General features: G+C 39.2%; 1 protein-coding gene across 1 annotated transcript in view; it reads right to left on the reverse strand.

Moving 5' to 3' along the window:
- Hltf (helicase like transcription factor) overlaps positions 1 to 25,780 on the reverse strand; it is a 60,950-nt gene that overhangs the window by 5,124 nt on the left and 30,046 nt on the right. Inside the window, exons 11-20 of the mRNA XM_032898605.1 lie at positions 21,893 to 21,972; positions 21,753 to 21,797; positions 20,909 to 20,995; positions 18,067 to 18,164; positions 13,539 to 13,682; positions 11,990 to 12,128; positions 8,019 to 8,154; positions 6,186 to 6,365; positions 941 to 1,065; positions 188 to 366 (exon numbers count right to left, since the gene is read on the reverse strand). Of these exons, the coding sequence (XP_032754496.1) occupies positions 188 to 366; positions 941 to 1,065; positions 6,186 to 6,365; positions 8,019 to 8,154; positions 11,990 to 12,128; positions 13,539 to 13,682; positions 18,067 to 18,164; positions 20,909 to 20,995; positions 21,753 to 21,797; positions 21,893 to 21,972 (1,213 nt within the window). The remainder of the gene's footprint in view (positions 1 to 187; positions 367 to 940; positions 1,066 to 6,185; positions 6,366 to 8,018; positions 8,155 to 11,989; positions 12,129 to 13,538; positions 13,683 to 18,066; positions 18,165 to 20,908; positions 20,996 to 21,752; positions 21,798 to 21,892; positions 21,973 to 25,780) is intronic.

Raw genomic sequence — 25,780 nt, forward strand, 5'->3', positions numbered from 1 at the left:
CTAAAACATAATGTCTCCAACAAGTAGTGCCATTTAATTTATAATACATTGACTATTACCATGCTTGAAATAATTAAACATAAAAGGTGCATTATTAAGTTCAAGAATGGAACACCCTATGTCTGGAACTCGGTTGGGTTTTGATCACTGCATCACACACTGACTCCAGGCTGAAGAACAAGCTCACCTGCTCACGCTGAATGACCTGGCAAATGCAAGGTTTACAAAACACGTGTGCACAATGTGTGATCACAGGAAATGTTAATGAATCCAGGCAAATTGAACATTCTTCATCTGAGCCAGAGCTCAGAATTAACTTCATCTTCGTTACTAACATCTTCCTCAGTTCTTCAGGTGTGTCGCTTCCTACGAAAAAAAAAGATGCTCAAAAATTAGTTTCCGACCAAACTCTGTATGTGACTAGAATAGTTTACCTTATATAAGAACACCGCTTAATTGTCTTTCATCTCTATTCCGGCATTTGCAGCGAAAAGCGTGCCATAAATTTGGAATTCTAAGAAAACCTCTGAAAGTGCAATAGCCATCTCATAAAATAACATCTGCCACACTAGCAGCATACAAGAAAGAACCAGTTTGAATGTTCCTCTATATTGATATCATACTTCCATTTCATTTATAAAACATTCTTGGAGCCAGCACGATGGCTCGGCAAGTACAGACACCTGCCACCACGCTTGACAACGTGAATGCAATCCCTAATGAACATAGTGCAGAAAGAACTGACTCTTACAAGGTATCCTCTGATCTCCCACACACGGACCCATGCAAACACATACAATAAAAATGTAATTAAAAAAAAAATCTTAACTAAAGCAAGGTATAGCAAAGTAATGGAGCAAACTCAAGTTGTATAAAAGCCTATCCTTCTAACTGGAATATTTAGCAAATACAGTGGGGTGAACTAATTCCGTTTCCTTACTGGAGGGGTCACTTGAAGATGTTCCATTTGTAGGAAGATGGACATGACAACAAATCTGCCGCAGCCTAAGCAGAAGACCCAAGACATCGGCATAGTGTGCAAGGACAGTTCCTTCAGTAAAATACCTAGGGATAAAATGTCAAACGTTATGAAAATCTCTAAATAAGAATAAAGAAATGAAGCCAAGAAAAAAGTCAGCTAGGAAAGGGTCAATATGCATGATCTACAGACCTCAGCTGGTTCTTCAAAATGGGTGGTACATACATACTGAAAGGAAAATTCCCATCTCTTATGTAAAAACAGAAATAGGGTGTAAGCATGATGACTTCAATTTTTAAGTCCAATTTACACACACACAGAGACACAGTGGGGGAGTGTTGTGTCACAGTAATCAATTTTGTAAGTAATTATGTTTCTGGTCTCTGTTATATAAACACCAATAAAACCTAGAAGAATTGACTCCTATAAATAATAAAAAAAATTGGGAATTTCTTCATGGCCTGGGACCCATATATGACTCTGGACAAACAGCTAGTCCAGAAAGAACTCAAAATAGTCAAATTTCGAATAACCAGCAAAGAGCAAAGAAGGCAGTGAAAGAAAACTCACCAGAAAGTTACCAGAGAACACATAAAAATTATGACTGTGAGCCCTCCACAATTACTCAGTAGAACAACTCCCATTCTTAAACAGTACGAATCCATGGCAAAGACAAAGAGACTTTATACAAGAGATCAAAGTCAAACCTGAGTATAACAAAGAAAAGGAAGCCATCAGAGAAAAACAAGCCGTACTACATCTCAGTCAGTGTTCTCCGGAAGAGACACCATGACCACAAGCGCTCTTATAAGGAATGCATCAACTGGGGCTGGCTTACGGTTCAGAGGTTTAGTTTATTGTCATCAAAGCAGGAAGCAGGCATGTGTTGTTGAGGTAGCTCAGAGTTCTACTTCCAGATTGGCAAACAGCAAGAAGAAAGTGTCACACTGGACACACATCTGAAACCTCAAAGCCCAACCTTAGTGACACACTTCCTCCAGCAATGCCACACCAATTTGAATAATGCCAAACTTCCCAACAGTGCCACTTCCTGTGAGCCTATGAGGACCGGTTTCATTCAAACCACCACAAAACCATATGAAAGGAAACGGGGCTAAGAAAACAAAAATTAGTTATAGGGTTATAAATGGATCAATACCAATAAAAAGCAGTAGGACATTTAAAAATGGGGAAAGAAAACAGAACAAAAAAACCAACAAAATAGAACAAAAACAGTACATTTCCTTTCTAAAAGGTGGGGTGGAGGGTCATATAGATAGAATCCAAAGATTTAAATGGTGCTATATCTTCCAGAAAATCAACAGGAAGTTCCTAGCCTAACTGCTGAACTTTTCAGAGGGTATGGATGACCACGTCAAGTTTCTTGTTATTATTTAAATATGAAACGTTCTCCATTGGTTCGTGTGCTAACCTCCAGGTCTCCAGCTGCAGGAATGACACCCGAGGTTCTAGAAATGCTAAGCCTTTGGGGAATAGATATATCTTGCCCTGACTATTTCCCACATAGCTTTATCAGCACTCTGCATTCCCTCCCTGGCATGGCTACGTTTGACTGGCATTCAGCATTTTGCTTTAAGAAACTGCTTATGAGAACCCACCGCATGACGTGCTAACACGAGGCTTCCCTGTTTCACCAGTCACTGGTAAGTACCGTTTTGGATAGACCTATTTTTAACTCACTCTCTTAGGTGACCTTACTCAGTCTCATGGCTTCCATCACTCACAAATGACAGAAACTTATGACTCGAACTGAGAGCACTGAATCCTATACCTTCATATCCTGCTGGTAAAGCCAATCTGGTATCTTCACCTGGACACGTCATAAATGACACGGCCAATGCCAAGCTTCTGATCCCACTTTAAAAACAGTTCTTCCTTTATGCTCACCTCTGCAAATGGAAATTTCCTCTGTTCTGTTACTTCATTGCTGTGAACAAACACTCAGCGTCCGTGTGTGGGTTACAGTGTATCAGGATGGGAGGCCCTGGTGAGACTGCACCCAGTCAGGAAGCAGAGTAAGAGGAGTACTGATATTTAACTTGCTTTCTTCTTTTTATCTCAGTGGGACCCCAACCCATACAACAGCACTGCCATTGGCAGGGTGGGTCCTCTTTCTTCCATTAGCCTAATCTAGGAAACCCTTCAGACTTGTCTGCTCAGTAACTCTAGATTCTGTTACTGACAGTATCAATCATCAAAAGTCCACCTCCTACCAAGTTGATGTACAAATACACCATTTTAAAGCCACGATCTTTTCCCCTCGTCTCCACAGGCTCATAATGCAAAATACATTCAATTCAACCTCAAAAGTCCCCATAGTCTCAGCGGTTCCAACACTTCAAAAGTACAGAGCCTCTTCTGAAACCCAAGCAACCAGGAGCCCCAGTAATATGAAAAAATACTTAATTCATACATACAATAGCATAGACTAATGATTCCCATTACCAAGGGAGGAAAGAGAGCATAGCAAAGAAAAAGACCAAAGACCAAAGCCCAGCGAGGCAAACAACAAATCCTGCAGCTCCAAGTCAGACACACAGGGTTCAAAGGGCTCAGGCAGCCCCGCCCCTACAGCTTTTCTTTCCTCCTGGAACGCACACAGCTTGAGGGTCTGTATTCCATGCTTTCCTCAAGAGACATCCCACTGTCCAGGCATCTCCAACATTCTGGGATCTCCATTCTAACTTGGACCCTCACAACAGTCTCGCAGGCCTCCTTGTGGAGAATCTAATTCTGCTCCATGTTGTTTTGACCTCGGTGACTTTCTGCTACCTTTGGACAAGACTCCCCAAGGCTTTCACTCTTGAATCTTTCTTTGCTACAAAATTAGTGCCTTGACAACACTGCCGGACAAATTCTGCTGCTAGCATAAGCAGCAGCTCAGCCCCATTGCACTGGCTTCTGGGTGCCTTCCAGGATAACAGAAACAATTCCCTAGGTGTTCCCGGGCGGGGAACACCTGAGTGGCACTCTGAATTCAGACTCTCCCTTTTTAAATGAATTTGACTCTCATTAAGAGAGAACAAGGGATAGGTGGGGTCCTGCCCTTAGGGTATCTTTCCAATTGTTTCAGTGCAGACCGTGAGGTTTCTCTTTAGCGGGGTTAGATTTCTTTAAGGATTATACGTGCTTTACTCAGCATCTGCCTTGTCTAAAACTTTAAACTTGCTCTGGGCTCTTTATCTCACCACATCACACAGTTCTAAATATCTTTCTGACCCATTTGTTGTTCTTCTTCACTATAGACCTGGATAACAGCAGTGAACTATTCTACACAGAAATGTCCTTAGTCAAACAAGTAGTCCATTATCTTTTAATTCATTTGGGGGGGGGGGTCTCAGGACATGGGAAAATGCTGCCAGAAATTCTTTGACAGAATATAACACAAATAGCTGTTAGCCCAGTGCAATGGTGAATCTCAACTGTCAACTTGATGAAACCTAGAATCACCTAGGAGACCAGCCTCTGGATAAGTCTATGAAGATTATCTTGATTAGGTTAAGTGCATAAAAGATAAGCCTATTGGGGTGGCTACCATTCCCTAGGCATGGATCTTGGATTGTATTTAAAAAAGAAAGTGGGGCACAAGCACTTGTTACACTGATTCCTGGATGAAGATACAATGTGACAAGTTGCCCAACGCTGCTGCCACTGTGACTTCCCCTGTAGTGGTAGACAAGAACCTCCAGCCAAAGAAAAACAAACCCTTTCCCTCACATTGCTTTTGTCACTGGATTTTACTGCTGCAATAGAAACAAATAGGACACCACATGACCAACCTAGTGCTTATTCCCCTCCGAAATCTCTTGAACTGAGCCTCCACTGTCCACATTTCTTTCAGCATTCTTGTCTTCCAATGTCCTATCTGAATGGCTCATTAAGCTCTTAGAATGCTCTAGCTTTTCTAGGCCAGAGATCCAAACTCTGATATTCCCCTCACAAATTTCAAAGGCTTACAAATCGCTAGGTCAGGCTTAGAAAAAAAAGCAACAATCTGACTTCTAGGCTCCAATTTTCAGCATTAAGTTCTTTTCTCAACGTTGTGGCCAAACACTTAAAAAGAAACTAGAGAATGCAGTCAGTGAACGGTGAGGCCAGGGCCTCTACAGAGTAACATGGTGAGAAGTTGTGGAAAACAAACTAAATTTGCAACCATCTTTGAAAAACATCTTTACAGCAGGATGATATTCTGTGTAGTATTACAAACATGTAAGAAATACGTCAGCTTGACTTACAACAAAATATAGAAATCTAAGAACAGAAAATGATGACAATTAAAAAAACTAAGGAACCAGAAGGCAAGTAGTTACAGTTCACGCAAAAACATATCTGCTGTGAATGACCACAAGGATCAGAAAGAGACAAAGACAAAAGAGGACTGTAAATAAGACACTCTTCATAACAATACACACTTTCATGAGGTAGGCACAAAGCAGATTTGATAAGGGAGATGAAGAAAAAAAGCTTCCAAGTTTCAAATCTTAGCAGTGCTAAGTGAAATTTCTTCTCAAACTATTATCCAAAATTACTAAGTACATAACATACATATACACTGGAATGCAATAGACTAAAATGAGTTTTATATTTTCAATAAAATGAGGTGGGAAACTTCAAAACATTAAGTTTTATGAGGAGGAAGAAGCAGAGGGAAGGAATCAGGAAGTACTAAAGCTGTTTTTAAAGGCCAGTGAGGGAATACTTCACTGAAAAGTTGATTTATAAACAAAACACAAAGGAGATTGTGACTCAGGAGTATTATCAGAGAGAAAGCAAACATAAAAGCCCAAGTAGGATGCGAGCCCCCTGCCCTGTGTGAATCCTCGCATGACGCTCAGAAATGGAAACAAGGCCCTCTGACTTCAGAAATCAATATTTTAAATAGGCTTTTATTTTTTCATGGGCAAGAAATTACTTAGCTTGTTTCATTCATTTCAACTCTTTATAAAAGAAGAGGAAGAGGAGGAAGAAGAGGAAGAGGAGGGGGAGGAAGAGGAGGAGAAAGAAGAGGAGGAAGAGGAAGAAGAGGAAGAAGAGGAGGAGAAAATTTTAAAGTATAAGCTACAAAAGAATAGTTTTCAATATATTTCGACTTCCATCTAAAATGTTGAAAACCTGTAAGTCTGCTAATAACAAACTAAGAAGTAGACAAGAGCCAAACCTTTAAAGTGGCGCTGTGTTTCCATACCTTGCAATAGTAGCTTTGCCTTCATTTTTAACAGACTGATAAATCTTTCTCTCTTCGTCTGACAGAGTAATGTGCTGAATAAATACTTTCCTTTCTGGTAACTCCAAGACAGGCTTCCCTTTAATTTTGCTTGTCTTTGTTCTTCTAAGTGTGATACTTTTAATTAAGGATTGTAAACGCCTAGTCAAAATAAAACAAGTAATTACATAGCTATTTCTAATACACTGAGCAGTAAGGAACAAAAAAAAAACAAACAAACAAACAAACAAAAAAAAACAAAAAAAACCTAAGAGTTTAATGACTTATAATCTTACTAAATTGAAAGTTTTACAAAAAAATCATTTATTTAGGTTTTTATAGTTATAAGAATATTCTATAAATAAAGAACTATTACAAAAAAGTAATAAAATTACACCTTGACATAATTCCAAGTATTCTATATTGTGTACTTACTTTTCCAAAGCTTTTCTGGTTTTGTTGTCGACATTGATACTTTTATTTCTCAAATACCTTCCTATCGACTCTACCACTCAATACACAATTTCTGAATTCTTAATAAGCAGCTCATCAGTTTAAGGTACTTTATTAAATAGAATACAGATATGAGTAAGAGCTTATCTTCTGTAGTCTAAAGTAATCCTCTTCTCAAGAGCTAAAAAAAAATTCCATAGCGTTGTTAACACCTTCAAGCCCTTCAGTCCAAGGCAAAAGGGATGGGGGTTGGGGAGAGGAACACTGTGAGGGGAAGCCAGGAAGGAGACAGCATTTGGGATATAAATATATAAATAAATTTTTTAAAATCCCATGTAATGTAATATGGAAAGTAAAGATATAATATGAAAATCAAATAAATTAATGACTAACTGAAATGTAAAATCACGCAAATACAGAAGAGGACAAAAACATTTTTCCCTCAATGTTAATTTTTTTTAAATGTTACTTATCAATTTTTATTTCCAATAATAATAAAATAAACAATTTTTAACACAGACTAAATAGAACAAAAATATTTCTCAGGAATCATGTGGCCAGTTTTGACAACTAGGATAATGGCTTATATTTTAAATCATTTCCACTTTAACTCACATTTGGAAGTACACTTTACTGTAACAACCCCTAGCAGAAATAAGTATTTCAATGCATACACATAATACATCTTCACATGAAGACCGTACTCTGGTATTTTTTTCATCCCTACTATGCGTGTTTCTTTTTCCATGTTGACTGATGCTTTTATAATGATTGTATGACCCACTATATGGTCCTGAATCCTGTTTAGGCAGCCACTGCTCTAGATCCACAGCAGCCAGGTATGTGACAAAACCCATCAGTGTTTTCCTTCCTTTCTCACACTTTATCTTCACCCACCAAAGTCAGCCATATGAAATGTTCATTAAAACGTTCAGGTCATTCATCTCTCCTCTCTCTCTCTCTCTCTCTCTCTCTCTCTTCTCTTCTCTCTTCCTCTCCTCACTGGCTTAAAAAAAAAAAAAAAAAAAGTTCAGGTCACTGTACACTGTGTCCTATACACAGCATCAAATGCCTCTATAAAAGTTACATAAGTCATCAAAATATAAGACGTAATGAATCATCAAAGGATGTAGCTTTTCATCACACACAGGGAGCATAAAGCTGTGGCTTTCCTTTCAGTTTTGCTAAAATATGGAAAAGTTACACAAACAGAAAGCTTGGATCCCCAGACACCGGGCACTAGGGTTGCAGAGCCAGTGACATGGAAGCTCCTATGCTTTGGAGAATAAGCTACGTGAAAACAGTGGAGGCAGGGGAATTAGTTCACTCGTCACTAATGTATCACCTCATCAACTCACTTACCTAAGTCCTCCCTCATCTCCCGTTGTGACAGGACGCTGTATTATTCTATGCCACCATTCTCTATCAGTAAATGGTTTCAGTTTTAAAAAGGACAGAAGAGACCACAAGTCCTTCAAAGAATTCTGGATAGGAGTACCTAAAACAAAACAAATGTTCAAAACAGGAAACGACTGTAAGTCTTAAAAATAAATTAATTTTGTGGTGCTAGGGAAGCAAATCTAGGCCTCACACATGCTAGGCAAGAACTCTACCACTGAGGTATAGTCCTTCACCCAGAATATTGACCTGGTTCAGTGAGACAAACCATAGCGGAAACTAGACACCGTGCTAGGCTCGCACTAACGAAGGCTCTCACATACTTAACACGGCAGGTGTTTGACACACTGAGCCATCTCTGCAGTCTGACTTCTTTTTCAGATAATTTGCTATTGGTGTGTGTGTGTGTGTGTGTGTGTGTGTGTGTGTGTGTGTGTGTGTGTGTGTGTGTGTGAGTGTTAGGGGAATACTGGGGGAAGCTGTGCTGTAAATGTCGAGGACAGTAGAAAAGCAATCTTACCGGGGTGAGGTTAGAATGAGATTTGGGTCAGCATGACATAGCCAGTGCTAGGTCAAAATTTCTGGAGTCTGACACTAGCCAGTTTATTTTAGACATAGTAAAATACAGTATAATTTTGGGAAAGAAAGTTCCCAGGTAACTACCATTCCAATTCCATATGCACAATAAAGCTTAAGGCATGACTACACTGAAACTCTTTTGGAAAGTACATGTGACCATGAAAATTGGCTCTGTAGCTTTAAGGGAATAGGATCTGGTGTGATCTCTGACAGAGATAGAGCTCAGCAGAATATAAAGTACATGTGACATCTCCACTAAGGATGGACTCTTTCTGACCGAGAAAGCTAAGGATAAGCATTCTGGGGATTCGGGTAAGGTCTGTCCCCACCAACTCACTAACAATATCCTCTCCCAGCTTTCTGAGTGGAAAATAGGTGTTTATTCATTTCCTTCTCTGAGAAGACAATGCTGATGGTTAACAATCCTGGTTTCTGCAGCGCTTATCAGTGACCACTCACACCCCCTACATCTTCCCATTTCTCAGTTTTTAAAGACAAAAACTGAGTGCTGTATAAAGGTCATGATAAAATGTATTGCCTCTATGGCTAGGCAAGCAATTTAGATGGTTAAAAGAAAAGCTAATACAGGACCAAGGAAATGGGAGAGCTGTGTGGGATGATATCACAAGTGAGGCAGGTACAAGATAGAACAAGGCCTGTCATTGGACGAGAAGGAAGGATGGGTGGCAGAAAAGTTTAAAGGAAGAGGAGGAGACAGGAACGGAAGAGGAGAGGAGGGAGAGAAGCCATGGCGGGACAATATGGAAGCTGATGTTAAGATTCCATGCTGTACCTTTACAGGTTGTTATGAATGTTCTTAAGGGATGGATGCGTATTGGGCTTTGTATGTTTAGGTGGGCAATTATATCTTATCAATTGGATCAAAGGTTATTGTGTTGTGTGTTCTTTCATGTGCAGATTTAAGAGTAAGGGAGTGTGGGGCAACTAGTCTGGGCCACCATGGAGTTGGAATGTGTGCTTCTGGCAAGATATCCAGCAGATGTCTTGGGGCACTGCGGTAACAGACCTAGTGGGGGATAAAAGACAGCATTTTATTTTTTGTAATTTTACAACAACAGAAAGTCATCTTAGCAATGATGGCCATTCAAAAATCACTTGAGAGATTTTGTGTCTCTCTTTATGTAAATCATTAATTTGACCATCAATAGTATCAGAAAAATCTGACACAGTAAAGTAACACGTGCCAGGAAATTGCTGACAATGGAGATTATACCGGAACACAAATAATCTATAGTAGCTCTACTTTGCAAAATTGTGGTCACCAATGGAATATAAAAATGGTACTGAATTTTGGATGTTGGCTTTGCATCTGGCAACTCTGAATGTGAATTCATTCAAATGCCCAGATAAAGACAGACACAGTAGCATGCATCAGTAATCTCAGGATCTAACAACAAGGTGAACAACATTTACAGTGAAAACTACCATGACATCAATGACATCAATGACAGAAACATCTAAAACAACAAAAGAATCAGTGCTGTGGGGAGGTAGAAAAGAGATGGAAGGAGCTGAGAAGGTGAAAGCAAGGCCAGAATACATTGGGGGAGGGGGGGGAAGAGGGGGGGAGGGTGGTAAACCAGAACAAAAAACAACCTTTTCCCTCCAATAGGGGAGTTGGGGGGAGGATAAAAAACAAAACCGAAAAACCATGCCCAGCTTTGTGCAGTATAATGCTTGGAAATGCTACTGGGCAAATTTAGCAAGTGTGTTAAAAAACCAAACCAAACAACCACCAAAAAACCAGAAACAAAACAAACAGAAACTAACAAGAAAGCTGACTGCAGGGGCTGGGGATTTAGCTCAGTGGTAGAGCGCTTACCTAGGAAGGCGCAAAAGGCCCTGGTTCGGTCCCAGCCCGGAAAAAAAAAAAGAACCAAAAAAAAAAAAAAAAAAAAAAAAAAAAAAAAGCTGACTGCACCGGCTGAGTGGTAAGCCATGAAGAAACCTTGCCATTGGAAGAAGCAGCATCACGGGCAGGCTGCTCTCAATGCCTATCTAGGTCAGGCTACCATCTGGCCTTGTGGAGAAACCATTCCAAGATTTTACCAAGACATCTTATATTTAGTAATGGAATATAACTCTTTAATGGTCTGTAAAATAATTTAGCAACAAATGATACGTAGTTCTAAGTCAAATAATTATTAAGGATTAGATAACCTGAAATTATATACAATGAAGGAATAAATAGAAAGATATATTTTTCAATTTATAGGAAAAAGATGGCCATTTGTTTAAGAAATAGATACAATTAAAGACTCCTGTAAAAGGGAAAATACCATAAAAATGTCCTGTGATGGTTTGTGTATGCTTGGCCCAGGGCATGGCACTATTAGGAGGTGTAGCTTTGTTAGAGTAGGTGTATCATCGTGGGTGTGGGCTTTAATACCCTGTCCTAACTGCCTGGAGTCAGACATCTCCTGTTTGTCTTCAGAACAAGATATAGAGCTCTCAGTTCCTCGTACAGCATGCCTGCCTGGACACTGCCATGTTCCTGCCTTGATAATAATGGACTGAACCTATGAACCTGTAAGCCAGCCCCAATTAAATGTTATCCATATAAGAGTTTTCTTGGTCATGGTGTCTGTTCACTGCAGTAGAACCTTAAGACATGTCCATACTGTGCAAAATGATCTACAAATCAAAATCAATCCTTACCAAGATACCAATGGCATTCTTAAAGTACTAGAAAATTTATATTAAAATTCATATGGAATTATTTGGTTGACAAGATGGCTCAGTGGGTAAGAATATGTGCTGCAAAGCCTGAAGACCAAATTCAGATTACACATGGTAGGAGAAAACCAACTTTAAGTTGTCCTCTTACACCCATACACATATGCTATGGGGCACATGTGTACCCTTACTAAATTAATAATGTAAAAAAGGTTACAAATTCATATGGAATCACCAAGTCCTTTGAAAAACAACACAATTTCAAGTATGAAGAACAAAGCAGGAAGTATCACATTACTTGTCTTTGGCTATAACACCAGTTTAAGTATTCAAAAGAGAACAGTATTGTCATAGATAGAGAAGCCAATGGAACAGATCAGAAAACACAAAGAAACCCATGTGACTAAACATAAACGTCGATACACTGTATAGAGAAACTGGATAAATCCACACAGACCAAAGACACTAAGCCAGGTATAAAACCCAATCAAAATGGACTAAAATTTTAAATGTAAAATCTGAAGTTGTAAAACTACTAAGAAAATGGGTAAAATAAACACACACACACACACACACACACACACACACACACACGCCCATACATGTGAACAGACACACAAATTTAAAAAACAAAAAATAAAATTGAATGCTATAATTACCTGTCAATACCCATCTTCTTTCTGCCTCTAACTCAAGAACAGCTTTTGTCTGTTGAGCATTTGGATTTCGTATGGCATGGCCTTCATCCAGGATCACTCTTAACCACTTTATGCTGTGTAATGGACTATTATCTTTAGTCTGCAATAGAGAGTTCATATGAATTCAAAAAGCACAGTAAAATATCACAATATGTAAGTGCTTGTTAAATAATAATAGATTTGATCTTCATTACTAACCCTTACAAGGTTCCTGGCACTAAGTACTCCAAAGACTAAATTAGTGACCACTTATGAGCCTTGAATATTACCTCTATTTTATAGCTAAAACAACAAGATACTAAATATGGTGCACAAAGTGCCACTAAGAAGCACTAGTTCCTTCTCCAAGCTTAGAAGTCAACTGAGTCATGCATAATACATTGAACCATTTTGCAGCAGATTGAAACATGACAGAAAAGCCATCCCTTATAAAGAAGTTTTCAATGTAACAACCTTGCTTTCTTTTATAGAAATGGTAATGTTCTTTCTAGAACACTGAGATTTTAACTATAGTATTTCCAAATTAAGTTGAATTGTTAAGGAAAATAACAGGTTCATAAAGGAGTTGAGAACCTAATTAATAACGACTATAAACAAAAAGTTTATTTTCAGGCTGTAACACTAGTCAAGTTATCAAACAAACAAAAAACAATTTTCCAGAACATTAAAAAGAAATTTGTGTACAAATTGTGATGAACCCTAGAGAAAATACACATTTAAAATTTTAACGGAAAACGTTCTAAATGAAAACTGTTTCCAAATTACTAATTAGTAACTCAAGAAGGTACAAAGCTCTTTTTTGCAACATGCTATTTTATAGACATTCTTAAGTACTTCCAAAGCCAGAAAGTAAACTGTAAACACTATGAACTTTAGAGTAATTTAGAAACATGGAAAACAGCAATTAAAGTCAACCTTAAACAATCTCTAGGCAGGGCTGGAGAATAAGTAAGTGGTTCCAGTGCTTAATGCTTTTGCAGGAGTCTGAATTTCTGTTCCCAGTACCTACCTCACGTGACTCATAAATACCTGTACTTCCAGCTCTAGGGACCTCCAAAGGCACCAGCACTCACCACACACATGCACACACACTCACACACACATGCACACACACTCCACACACACATGCACACACACTCCACACACACACACACACACATGCACACAACTCACACACACAGACACTCACCACACACACACACACACCACAAATAACACACACACACACCACACACACACATGCACACACACCACACACACATGCACACACACTCACACACACACACACACGCACACACACCACACACACATGCACACACACACACACTGACACACACATGCACTCACACACACACACATGCACACACACCACACACACACATGCACACAGTCACACTGACACACACATGCACACTCACACACACATGCACACACACACATATGCACACACACACTCAAATTGAAAAATAATAATAAATATTTTAAAGGCTCTAGGTATCTGAATACTTACTTCATAATCATGAGTTAAAATATTATAAGTAGTCAAAATAATATCCTGTTTTGAAAGCCAGGTTGAATCTCTAATACGATCAGGACCATAATATACATAAAGATTCAAGTCCACTTCTGATTTTATATGTTGTCCAATCTGGTCCTAAAAGAAAATTACAAGTATTTTAATAGGAAGCAGATGAGTATCAAGTTTACCATGTTAACTTTACTAAAACTAAAGTATAATGATAACTATACTACTAAGTATCAATTAGTGTCATATCATAAGGCTGACAAACATATAAAGCACATCATATAAATTCTGCCTATCCTACCAATAAGCAGCCATTTCTTGCTTCCCCCTTGAGTTATCACTATGTAGCTCAAACTCACGTCTTCCTGCCTCTGGCTCCCAGGCACCGGCATTACAGGCATACCTAGCATGTCTTCATTTTTAAGTAAAAAAGAAGTCCAAGCTTCTTTGTAAACAACAGACTTAAATGATTTTGAGCCAGGGACGGGAGGTGGGGGGTCGGGGGAAGGGCATGAGACTAGGGAGAAGATGCCACGGGGAAAAGCTGGCAAATGCTTAGGTGAGAAGGTCTAAGACCAGACAAGCAGAAGATGGAACAGAATAGAAACAAGTATGAGAGAGAATATAACAAGCAGGAAGCCTGGACTTGGGATGTAATTATGGGACGTGAGGAAAAAGGATAAGATAGAGTATGTCCTTATAGTTCAGATGGCTGTGGGAAAGAACTGAGTGACAAAGGTATAGAAACATTGACCCAAAGGAGGAAAGAAGTAAGAAAGAGGATATTTGTGCTTTTTGGTCACTATAAACCAGTGGTTCTCAACCCTCCTAATGCTATAACTAATGCTTTAATGCAGTTCTTCCTGTTGTGATGATCTCAACCATATATTTGTGGCTACTTCATAACTAAAATTTTGCTATTGTTATGAATTGTAATATAAATTTAATTTTGAAGATGGAGGTTTACCACAGGAGTCGCAATCCGTAAGTTGAGAACCACTACTGTGGGCTATCTAGAATACACCACAGAACATAACCATTGATCTACACATACAAGAGGAGTATGTATGCATATTAGCTATAAATAGACAATACATACAGGTAGGATTAAGTCTTTAAATATCTTTGTTTTAAAGAGAGCATGAACGATGAGAAAACATAGTGGTTAGGGATCCAGCCTGCCTACACTGAACCACTCCACGCTTTAAATGGAGGAAAGACATGGCTGAGATAAGGTTAGGTTATTCCAGCAAAGATGGTGGCACTCTGGTAATTCTTGGTAATTGCTTTTCATAATTAACTGTTTTTTTTTTCTTTAAAGATCATCATGTAACCAAGATGGCCTTAAAACTCTCAAGCGCCTGAGAGTACTTTTATATGAACAAGAAGTAAAACAAAAGCAACAAAATGGTAAGCAGAGAGACACATATAGAATACCCGCAGACGAAGAAAAGTCACAGAAACACCAGCAGTAGACGAAACGTAGGAAGTGCTCAGGTGGCAAATGAGGTGCGTGCTCACCTGTCACTCATACACGCTTTGCACACAGAGCGATTTCAATGGTGAAAGTAAATATGCAAAATACAACCAAGAGTAGGGGGGAAAACTGGAGGTCCTGAAACATACAGCAATGAGTCAAAGGTTTTCCCAAAGGGAGTTTCCATAGCAAATGAGAAGAAGCACTAGGTTATAGTAGGCTGAAAAATGAAATGTGAATAAAATAGAAAAGACAAAAATGCGGAGGTAGCACAAAATCTGAAGTAAAGATAAAAACAATTTTTTAAGTAGTCTGGTAGAGAAGAAATTCAATATGAGGAGAAATTTTTAATTAAAAAAATCAGAATCAAATAGGTAACAATGAAGTGGAACAGTGTGTATTTATGGAAGGATAAGAGGTAGAGTGAAAGAAAATCAACATTTCTGGACTAGGAAAAACACATGCTACTCACTATGTGCATTGTGTGGCCTATCAACAGAGGACAAAATAGGTGCTTTGGAATACAGTTAAATAATTTGTTTTAATATCTAAAACTAATTAATGGTGTTTATGTAATTGGTATTTAAAATCTTACTCCTTTAATTTGATTATTTTTCTTATTTGCAAACAAAAAAGGGAGGCTGGAGAGATGGCTCTGCAGCTAAGAGCAACTTGCTATTCTTGCTGTGGATCTGGGTTTGGTTCCCAGCACACTCACACAGTTAACATCCCTCTGTAAATCCAGTTCTGGTATTTGTAACTTTCTAGTCTTCCCCTGGGAATGGTAGCTGATTAACAAGGTAGGTAGAAACAGAGTATAATGTTGGGAGAATGAAGTACTGTTTACCATAAGCCTCTGTATCAGTGGTTCTCGACCTATGGGACTTGACCCCTTTGGGGACAGAAGGACCCTTTCAGAGGGGCTGCCTAAGGCCATTGAGAAGCACAGATATTTACATTATGATGCAAATTATAGTTTCGAAGTGGTAACAAAAATAACTTAATGATTGGGAGATCATTACAACATAAGATATTGTTGTGGTCGCAGCATTAGGAAGTCTGTATGCTCAAATGTCCATTATGCCTTTACATTTTTGCATGATTTGCCAAGGTTTCCTTTTCTAAGTTTATATTACTTAAAGTTTTTAAATATAAAACTATAGTAAAATATTGATTAACAATTTCTATATTTATCTAAACGTAGTTAACTAACTATGTAGTTAGTTAGTTAGTTAGTTAGTTAGTTAGTTAGTTAATGGTATTGGCCATGCTGGGCAAGCAGTCTACTAAAGATCTACAAGGGAAAAAAGAAAACATGAAGAAGAAATGCATTAAGTTAATGCATAAAAAGCAGTCCAAAAAAAAATCAAGAAAAAAAGATGAATATACAGTAAAAAAGAAGGCAGTAGGCATGACAAGTCACTAGGTGTCTCTCCCAGTGCAATTCTGACAGCTGAAAAGAGAAGCCAATTCAATGCATAAGAGCATAAGGAAGAAACTAACATCCCAGGGCTATACCAGGAAAGGAATACAGAAAAGCAACAATTTCAATATGAAACATAATGAAAAGGAAGTATTTAAAATGCCAAGAAGTGCATGCTGACAGGAGCCTGATATAGCTGTTTCCTAAGAAGCTCTGCCAGAGCATGCCAAATAGAGGTGGACACTCACAGCTAACCATTGAACTGAGAATAGGGTCTCCTTTAGAAGAGTTGCAGAAAGGATTGAAGGAGCTGAAGGGGTTTGCAACCCCATAAAAACAACAATATCAACCAACCACAGCTCCCAGGGACTAAACCACTATCCAAAGACCACACATGGACAGACCCATGTAACACATGCTGCACATGTAACAGAGGATGGCCTTGTTGGGCACCAATGGGAAGAGAAGCCCTTGGTCCTGGCAAGGCTGGACCCTCCCCACCCCGACCCACCCCGCACCAGTGTAGGGGAATGTCAGGGTGGGGAGGCAGGAAGGGGTTGGATGGGTGGGGGAGCACCCTTATAGAAAAAGAGGGAGGGGGTATGGGATTGGGAGTTTATGGACGGGAAAACCGGGAATGGTGATAGCATTTGAAATGTAAATAAATAAAAAAAAAACAATAAAAAAAAGTGAGCATCTGAGTATATTTCATGAAGAAACGCAGTGATATCAGACTGAATAACTAAGAGAAGGGGAAAATAGAAAAAGGGAGAAGGTAAAATGAAATGAGACATAAAAATTTAGCCGACAGCTTTATGAAGAGCAGGACTTCCTCTTCCTGAGCTAGGACAGATCAGGAGACAGCTATTCTTGAAGGCAGCAGGAATGAAGGTCACATCCAGTAGTCTTTATGTTTAAATGCTTCCGAAATAATATTTCATTATAAAACAAAGCTTGAGGTCCAAATTAGAAGGGAAATAAAAGCAGGCTGCTTCTTACACATAACATACAAAAGATACCCCATCCCCATGCAATGTTCTTAAAAAAGAAAAACAATTTGCTGGGGGAAAACATGCCTTCTGATTGGTAACCTTAAAATAAGAAACTATTGGGTCAAAATGTTGGTAAGCACATTCAAATTCTTGGCCGGATGGCCTTAGTCAAGTAATTTAACCTATCTGTTTCAATTTGGTCACCTGGAAACTGAGAGTGGTGAAGATTGAGAAAAATCTCTGAAAATAAATTAAGGACAAACCCAAGCAGACAGAAGCACATGTAATGTTATACGAAGTTATGAAAGTCACTTCATAACTTCATGAAGTCCACTTCATAGTGGACTTCGCATAATTCCAAAAGTCAGTATCTAAGTAGGAGTGTTGAATTATAAATATGTTCTTCTTGGAGGGAACAAAAATGGCAGAAGCAGAAGTACAAATCAAATCCTACATTAGCAATTAATAAGTTAATCATATGAGCCTTCAAGAAAAAGTACTTACTTCATCAAATGTAATTCACCTAACAGATACTAACATGCATGTCACATACATTTGTAACAGTACATTCTTACAGACAGATATAATATTCCACTTCAAGCTGAACGGCTTTAGACTTACAATCCAATTGCTCAGCACAGAGAGTGGACAGATGATCAGTGTTGTTCTTGCCCTCTCTCCAGTGTCACACTTCTTTGAGCTCTCCATCACAGATGTGCCTGAAAGAACAAGGTGTTGACAGACTTGTTGGTAGACCTGCCTTTTTTTATTCTAAAATGTACATCTCAATAAGGTCCTAGCAATCATCATCTATACAGAAAGAAATCATGAAGAATCCAACAGGAAATGGGCTGAAGGTGGCAGTGCTCATGTATGCCTTTAATCCCAGTACACAGGAGGCAGAGGCAGGCAGATCTTTGTGAATTCAAGGCCATCCTGGTCTACAGACTTGAGTTCCAAGATAGACAGGGCTACTTGGCCTGAAAAACAAATCAAATCAAAACAAAGACAAACAAACAAACAAAAAAGATACAGGAAATGTACTGTTTGCAATCTTTCTCACTCCATAAAACCAAAAATGTAATAATTATTTGTCAGAAAGAATCAAAGGACTGTAACTAGACACTGGGAGCAGTCTTCCCTCTTCAGTTAAAATTTTCTAGAAATACCCTCACAGACACAACCAAAGGTGTTTCTATGGTGATTGTAACCCCAATCAAACTGACAAGGAAAACTGACATCACAACTCTCTCTCTCGTCAGTTTAACACATGAGCACATCACTCTAAGTCATAACATTCCACCCTGGCCACTGAACTCTCATGCTCATCTCAAAATTCAAAATGCATTCTGTTCATTTCTAAAAGTTCCCTATCTTCTTGAACACTCCCAATACTGTTCAATAGCTCAAAGTCTCTTCTGAAACTCAGGACAATTTCTTAACTACAGATTTCCTCACCAACATCCTAAGGTTCTGGCATCTCCCTCATCCCAGAGCCTCCACTCTAACTGAAGCCATGCCTTCCCAGCTTTGTAGAATGGCCTCCCAGACCTCCCTCGGGAAGTCTGACCGTGTCCCACACTTTGAAGCCTCAGCAGCTTCTAAAATCTCAACCCGAACTTCCACGAGCCTGTCCTCGCGCATCTTGCATGCCTACAGAATCAGTACCATAAGAAGGGCATTCCCGAGTTCTGGAGCCAGCCCCAAAATACAGCCTAGCACCCTGGGGCAAAAGCTGTAACAGCTTTGTGTATCTTTAAGGCTAAGAAAACACAACTTCAGGTGTTACTAAGGAGCAGACAGCTCCTTCAGTGGCTTTCTGTCTCTTGGCTCTCCTTTCAAATTCATCTGCACTTACAAGCTAGATCCTTCAGTGGGTAAGGTCTTGCCTTCTGTGTACTTCTACACATAAATGCAAGGTTCCACTATAATGTTAGTATCTGTAACAACTATGGTTGCTCTCTACATATCTCCCCTGTCCTCAGCTATAAACTCTCATCCTCCTTCCTTGCCAAGCTTTGTTGGCCTTAGCTTTCTGCCCCATTTGCAGGTTTCTCTGTCAACCTGGCTAAAAGCAGAGAGCAGTAACCATAACATAGCCTAAGTACTATCCCTGTGTTGAAATTTCTGTGCCAAACAATTAGCCAACCAGTGCTGTTTTAATTCAGGACCATTCAAATGCTCAAGACGTAGACAGAATTAAGCAGATTCTCTGACAGAAAAAAAACATAGTAGGCCACTAGCCTAAGAAAGGTATCTGAAAACTGATGAACCAAGTTCCTACTATCCTCACTTCTCTCAGCATTCTCATCTTCCAAATTCCCACCAGAATGGCCCAAAAGTCTCTTGTCTAAAGGCGTCTACAGCTCACCGCTCCAAAATCTTTCACACTCTTCCTGCAAACCAATACTAAATGCTTACAAACCACTGTCAGGCTACACAGCAACAGTGCCATTACTCAATACCAGCTTCTGTTAGTTTTTGTGTCAAAATATATGACAAAAGCAATTTTAAAAAGAAGAACCTAGGATTGACTTTGGCTCACAAATTGAGAACATAGCCTGTTAACGGGTAATCATGGCAACAAAAGCATGCAGCAGCTGGACACGCACCATCCACAGTGGTAAAGTATGCAGAAATTAATCCTGGTGCTCAGCTCACTTTTTCTTTAAGTCCAGGACCAGTCCATGGAATGGGACTGTCTACATTCAAGGTGGATTTTCCCTCACTAATTAAATATTTTTAGATTTATTTTTACTTATCTGTGTACATGTGATATGCATGTGTGTCTGTGTGGGTGTCTTCAGAGGTTAGAAGTAGTTGGATCCCCTAGAGTTGGGATCACAAGCATCTGTGAGCTATCAAGATAGCTGCTGGGAACTGAATTTGAGGCCTCTACGAGAGTAGCATGTGCTCTTAACCCCTAAGCCACCCAGTTCCAAAAGTACCACTTTTAAACAGGCTACATTCATGTACATTATACTGCTTTATCCTCTTTGTGTCATTTAACATCTAAAGTCTTTTACTTATTCATTGCAGCCTTGAGACTGTTCAGTAAGCCACAGAAACAAGATCTTGTGCTATAAATGGAGACCACGGCACAGAAATACCATTCTCTTGGACACCTACCCTCAATTCAATCACTTTCCATCATATTCATAAGCAGTACTGTGACATTCTTAAGAAAAGCAAATCTTAATCCTACTAAAATTATATATTTATATTATATTTATATTATATTACGTTAAGCTCTGAAACAATCATAAATGACTTAATTTACAAGAATAGACAACTCTTCTATTTGAGAGAGAGTTCTATCCATCATACTTTGATCCTTTCTAAAACAATTACAGTAAGAAAGGCAACACCAGTATTTTCTAAAATTTTCACAGTATATTTAATATTATTATTTAAATTTTTCATTAAAAATAGGGGGGAAAGGTAGAGAACTAGACTTACTGACCCTTTTTCAACATTTTCCTTTTTGTTGCAGGGGCAAAATAAGTAAGTGCAAGAGCAAATTGAGTATCTTCTTTAATCTTAGATGATCCTGATAAGAAAAAAATCATTAAAGTTCTTTATTACGCTTCCTTAGGCACTTTCTGTATTCTGCAACTTGAGAGGCTGTATTATTAAATACAAATAGTATTTGAAAAACAACATTGGCATTTATGACACTAAGTGTGTCTCTATAGCTCAGAGAGATGATGTAACCATGGCCCAAGTGTTCCGTCTCTTACATGAAGTAAAAGCAGAAGACAACAAAGGTACAGTGACTCCGCTCTCAGTAACGAAGGCTCCCCTAGGATGAAGCTGTTCGGAGCAGTGCTGAGCTTCCTTCCAAATATAATATAATTTCTCAGCTAACTAGAAAGACAGCATGGTTTGAAATCGGAATATAAAGCATGTTTTAAAGATGAAGGAAGTAAACAGTATTCCTTCTTTTGTATGTGTATAAAGTGGATGCTGCCAAGAAGATACTCCAAACCTGGACAGGGGTACATATGTGCAAAAATACACAGTTTTATTCACCTTATTTTATAAGTAATAGAAAATGACTTTTGCTCAAAGTTTATTTAAATATTATATCTTTTAATTGAAATTATTCATTGAGTTTACATCATTTAATTCATTTAACAGACATAGTAAGTTCATGCAAAGCTCAAATTCAGGAAAGGGTTCAAAAGCAGCTGATTTTATACAATTGCTAAAAATTAGGCTAGCAAAATGTCAATTATTGAGGTTTTATTTTAATAATCTTTACATGCAGATTCTATAAGTTCTGAGAAGATATAATATATTCTTACCTTTTACTTTACTTTTAGTATCTAACTGTGTATTTTTCAGCTTGCCTAAAATAAAACAAAAATAAAAAATGGGCATACCAGGAGATTAGAATACATGACAATATCAATGAATTACCTCTCAATTATATCAATCATATTACCTTTCATTTTCTGGGACAGTTTACTTGTTTCAATTTCCTCTGATTCACTGCTTTCAGTGGACTGTACAGAAATTTTTCTTCTGAAATTGAAAAATTCAAAATAAAATACAATAAAGCAATATGCTTATTAAATGCAATACAGAAGTTGTTTAACTCCAATTTGCTTTTTAAAAATTTTTTGCAAAAAGTCCTTTAGTAGCCAAGTAAAAGTCAAATCTGCTAAAACCTTGTTCTGTATGAGCAGACAGCTGCATTTGTAAAATCTAGTACCACTGTGCCTATGTTTGAAAAGGCATGCCTACAGAGTTCAGTGCTCAGTAATTCAACTAAAACATTGATGTAACATTGAAATCACCAAGACCTAGTAATGTAGTGAGGTAGGTGGCGACACTGTTAAGTTCACAAAAATTAAAGCAGGGACTGTGAGAGCCACCGTCCTGTGAGGGGAGTGATGACAGACAAGCACTGGCTTCCACGGGGAAGAAAGTAAACACTGAGTAGCCAGCTCAGGAATGTCCAGAATTGACTCTAAAAATACTCAAGTCCCAACAGGGGCACGCTCTATTCTGAAAAAAGGACTGAGAAAAACTAGAGAGGATAAGAATCTCAGTTTAGGACGGAGTTTCAAGTAGCCCTACTCTCACTACAAGGTAATTTATAAGGCAGAAAAAGAAGGGAGGAAGGCAGGCCTCTGTATAGCCAATTTGTAGAGCATCTGTGCAAATCCTCAGGCAGAGGCAGGGCAAAGTCCAAAGACAAACCAGGAAATAAGGCAAGCACACAGAAAGTACAGGCAACACCTTACAGATCACTGCAAAGACTTACAGTTCAACGAGACAGGAATGTGAGGGCACATGTTCCACATTCACATGTCTCAGTATTTAGTTGAATCACATACAAGTCATTTAAAAAGACTTGGGCAGATCTAGAGGTAAAGAGGTCCTCTCTGCATCCCCCAGAGCAAGTGTCGGGGAACTATTATCAGTCCTAGAAAACTCCAGCCCCAGTAGACAGAGAAGCAAACGTGTAACAATGTTGGCTGAGACACACTCTGTAGTGCCTTCAGGTATGTGACCACATAGAGACAGATCACGGTCTGCCCCTGCAGCAGTGTGACCGCACGTGGTCGGCATGTGAACACGCACTAATGGCTTTAGAGAAGGTACATTCTCCGGGCCTGCCCTGGCCTTGTCAACAGTCAGTAATAAGTGGGGGAGGAATTCATAGGGCCCTATTCCTCCCTGCTGAATTAGTGGATATGAAGAGATTTGGAGAGTAAGTTTGATTGTGTACCTACTTATGTGTCCAACCAAGTTCCAACCAATAGTTCAAACCCATAGGCACAGAGATGGCCCTGCTTAAACTCAATGGGTCACAAAATAAAACAAAAAGTCAAGACTGTAGGGAAGAGATTCTTGGGAAAGTGAGACATTAACAGGAGTGAGAGAGAAAGAGTAGGACAAAAAAAAACTACAATGAGACTGTAATTTTCATACATATATATGTATGTATGCATTAAATTATCAGTGAACAATTTTAATTGTTAAAAACTAATAAGGTGAACAGCAGTTGAGAATGGCAGCATTGATTTCTGGCCTCTCTTCTCACCACCACCCCTTCTCTCCTACATACACACAAACTCACACATGTGGGACCATGAAAGGCAGCCTGGTTCCTGGTTGAGCTAAGGCTAGAAATCCCGGTGACCCTGAAAGGACAGTAGGCATTTCGCCTGACTCCTGGAAAACCCAAGCCCTGTCACTAGCCACAGTCCTCCAAAGACTTGTGGCCATCAGTCACGTTTAAGGGCAATGCACCATGCCCCTCCACAGGTAAAGGACATGACCACAGGTCACAAAGGTTCAAGACAGATCTCCATTTTAATGAGATACCTAAAGGCCTGGAGGCTTAGCCAATGAACCTTTCCTTCCCAGACACTGTAAAAGGTTTTTAATCTCAGACCCACCCTGAGAAGTGGGGTACGGTTTTACTCATCCACTTTCCACCATGTCAATAAATGTCTTAAAACTATGGACTGCCTCTTTTCTTCAGGAACTGCTATGGGGAGCCACGGAGAAGGCCTTCACCTACAGAGCCTAATCTTCCATAGAAGGCCTCCCTGCGCTCCCAGCCTCAGTCTCCACCAAGCTTGCAGTCCCCACCGTCAAGGCATGGTCTATCCCTGCGGGACCAGCCGGAGCTCCCCAGTTTTTCCCCCTCAGCCCTGGGCTAGATCCAGCCGTGGGGGCCCCCACTCTGTTCTCAGCCCTTGTGCGGCTTTGAGCCCTAGATCCTGAGAACCAGACGCCCGGCCTCGTTGCATGCCAGCCCAGGCACCACTAAGCCAGCTCCAGCTGCCCTGAGCCTCAGACTGCTTCCCCACCCCTACAGCAGTGTCTGGAGGCTTCCCTCCAGCCCAACATGTCAAACTTCCTGCCTCCCAGAGTGGCCATGCCCCATGGCGGAGCAGACCAGACACCCCACACAACCCTACACACACATACCTATAACGGACACAAGTAGAAACATAGAAAGATGAACAAATATACACACATAAGAAAGAAGGAGAAAATAAAGGAGAAAGAAGTCGTGTCAAGAGCAGCAACAGCAACAACAACAATGAAGAAAAAGGCTCCCAAGGGGCACAGGTTGGCCTGAAGCTGATGAAACGCCCTGTCAGCCTCCTGACAGCTGGGATTGCTTGAACTGTGTGTATTTCTTCAGCCCATTCTGTTTTCATTCCTACTTTACCTGAAGCTATTCCATTTCTGCTTCCTTCATTGTTCACTCTTCTATGTTAGTCTCCAGTCTCACTCAGAATATTAATTTTTCATTCCTACTCTAAGTAACTAAGTAATATCTTAGTATACAATGCATCCTTATTCCTCTATTCTGCAAAATTATTGGAGTTGAAAAGGGTTATTGTTTTATTGCTATTACTCTATTTTCACTGTGAGCCAATCCATCAATTGAGAGTGATCTATAGTTAGTATTCCAGCCTAAGAGTAATGCTGAAGACAGTAGCTGCTTCCTGAGCAAAAGCATGGTGGGAAGGAATGGCCAAAACAACCCAAAATCTGCACCATAGCTTAACTCAACTGTCCTACTTGACCACTACAAATACTTCAACTGAAAGTCCGATCAAGCTAATGACCTTGCATAAATTCTATGCAGAAATGCAAACAAGAAAGAAATCTTCAAATATTATCAACTCCATGGGTGTCAGGAGCCATAACAGGACAAGCTAATAACTAGCAGGTGACCATCCTGAGATGGCCAGCCTCGGATTATTATATAATCTGTGACTGGTTCACCCTTATTAAGCAAGGCTGTAAGGAATTCATTTTAGGAAAGATTCCTGCTATTAAAAGGCTTTTCCTGTTATTATTAAACACATATAACAATCATTAAGTAATAGCACACCCCTTTGGAGCGTGCTACAAAGATGTACTGTCTTATAGTGATACTATGTAGACAAATAGATGACTTCTTAAGTCTTATTATGATCCTATAAGAATTCCTAAAATGATAACGTGATTATTAAACTCTTTTATAGTGGGACCGCTAATTAAGTTCTTCTCTGATAATTAAAACTGCAGTGAGAACTCTGCCAGTCTCCCAGGTGTCACCAGTTAATTGCTCTTAGTTAGTAACCAGGCTTTCTCCTACTCAGAACACATTCCAAGAGGTTGTAAAACAATTATCAAGGGTCATAAAAAGAGAACATACGATTTATTGCAGGTGCAAGGACAAAGGATAAAACATTGACTGGATTTATCTATATAAATTTACTTCTATTTCAATTTATGCTTTGATCTTTCATATGAACTTGTGATGAACTTTGTAACATGTGATTATGTATTCTGAAAGATGTTTAAGTGCTGAGGA

Source organism: Rattus rattus, chromosome 3, assembly GCF_011064425.1.
Source record: "Rattus rattus isolate New Zealand chromosome 3, Rrattus_CSIRO_v1, whole genome shotgun sequence".
NCBI lineage: Eukaryota > Metazoa > Chordata > Mammalia > Rodentia > Muridae > Rattus > Rattus rattus.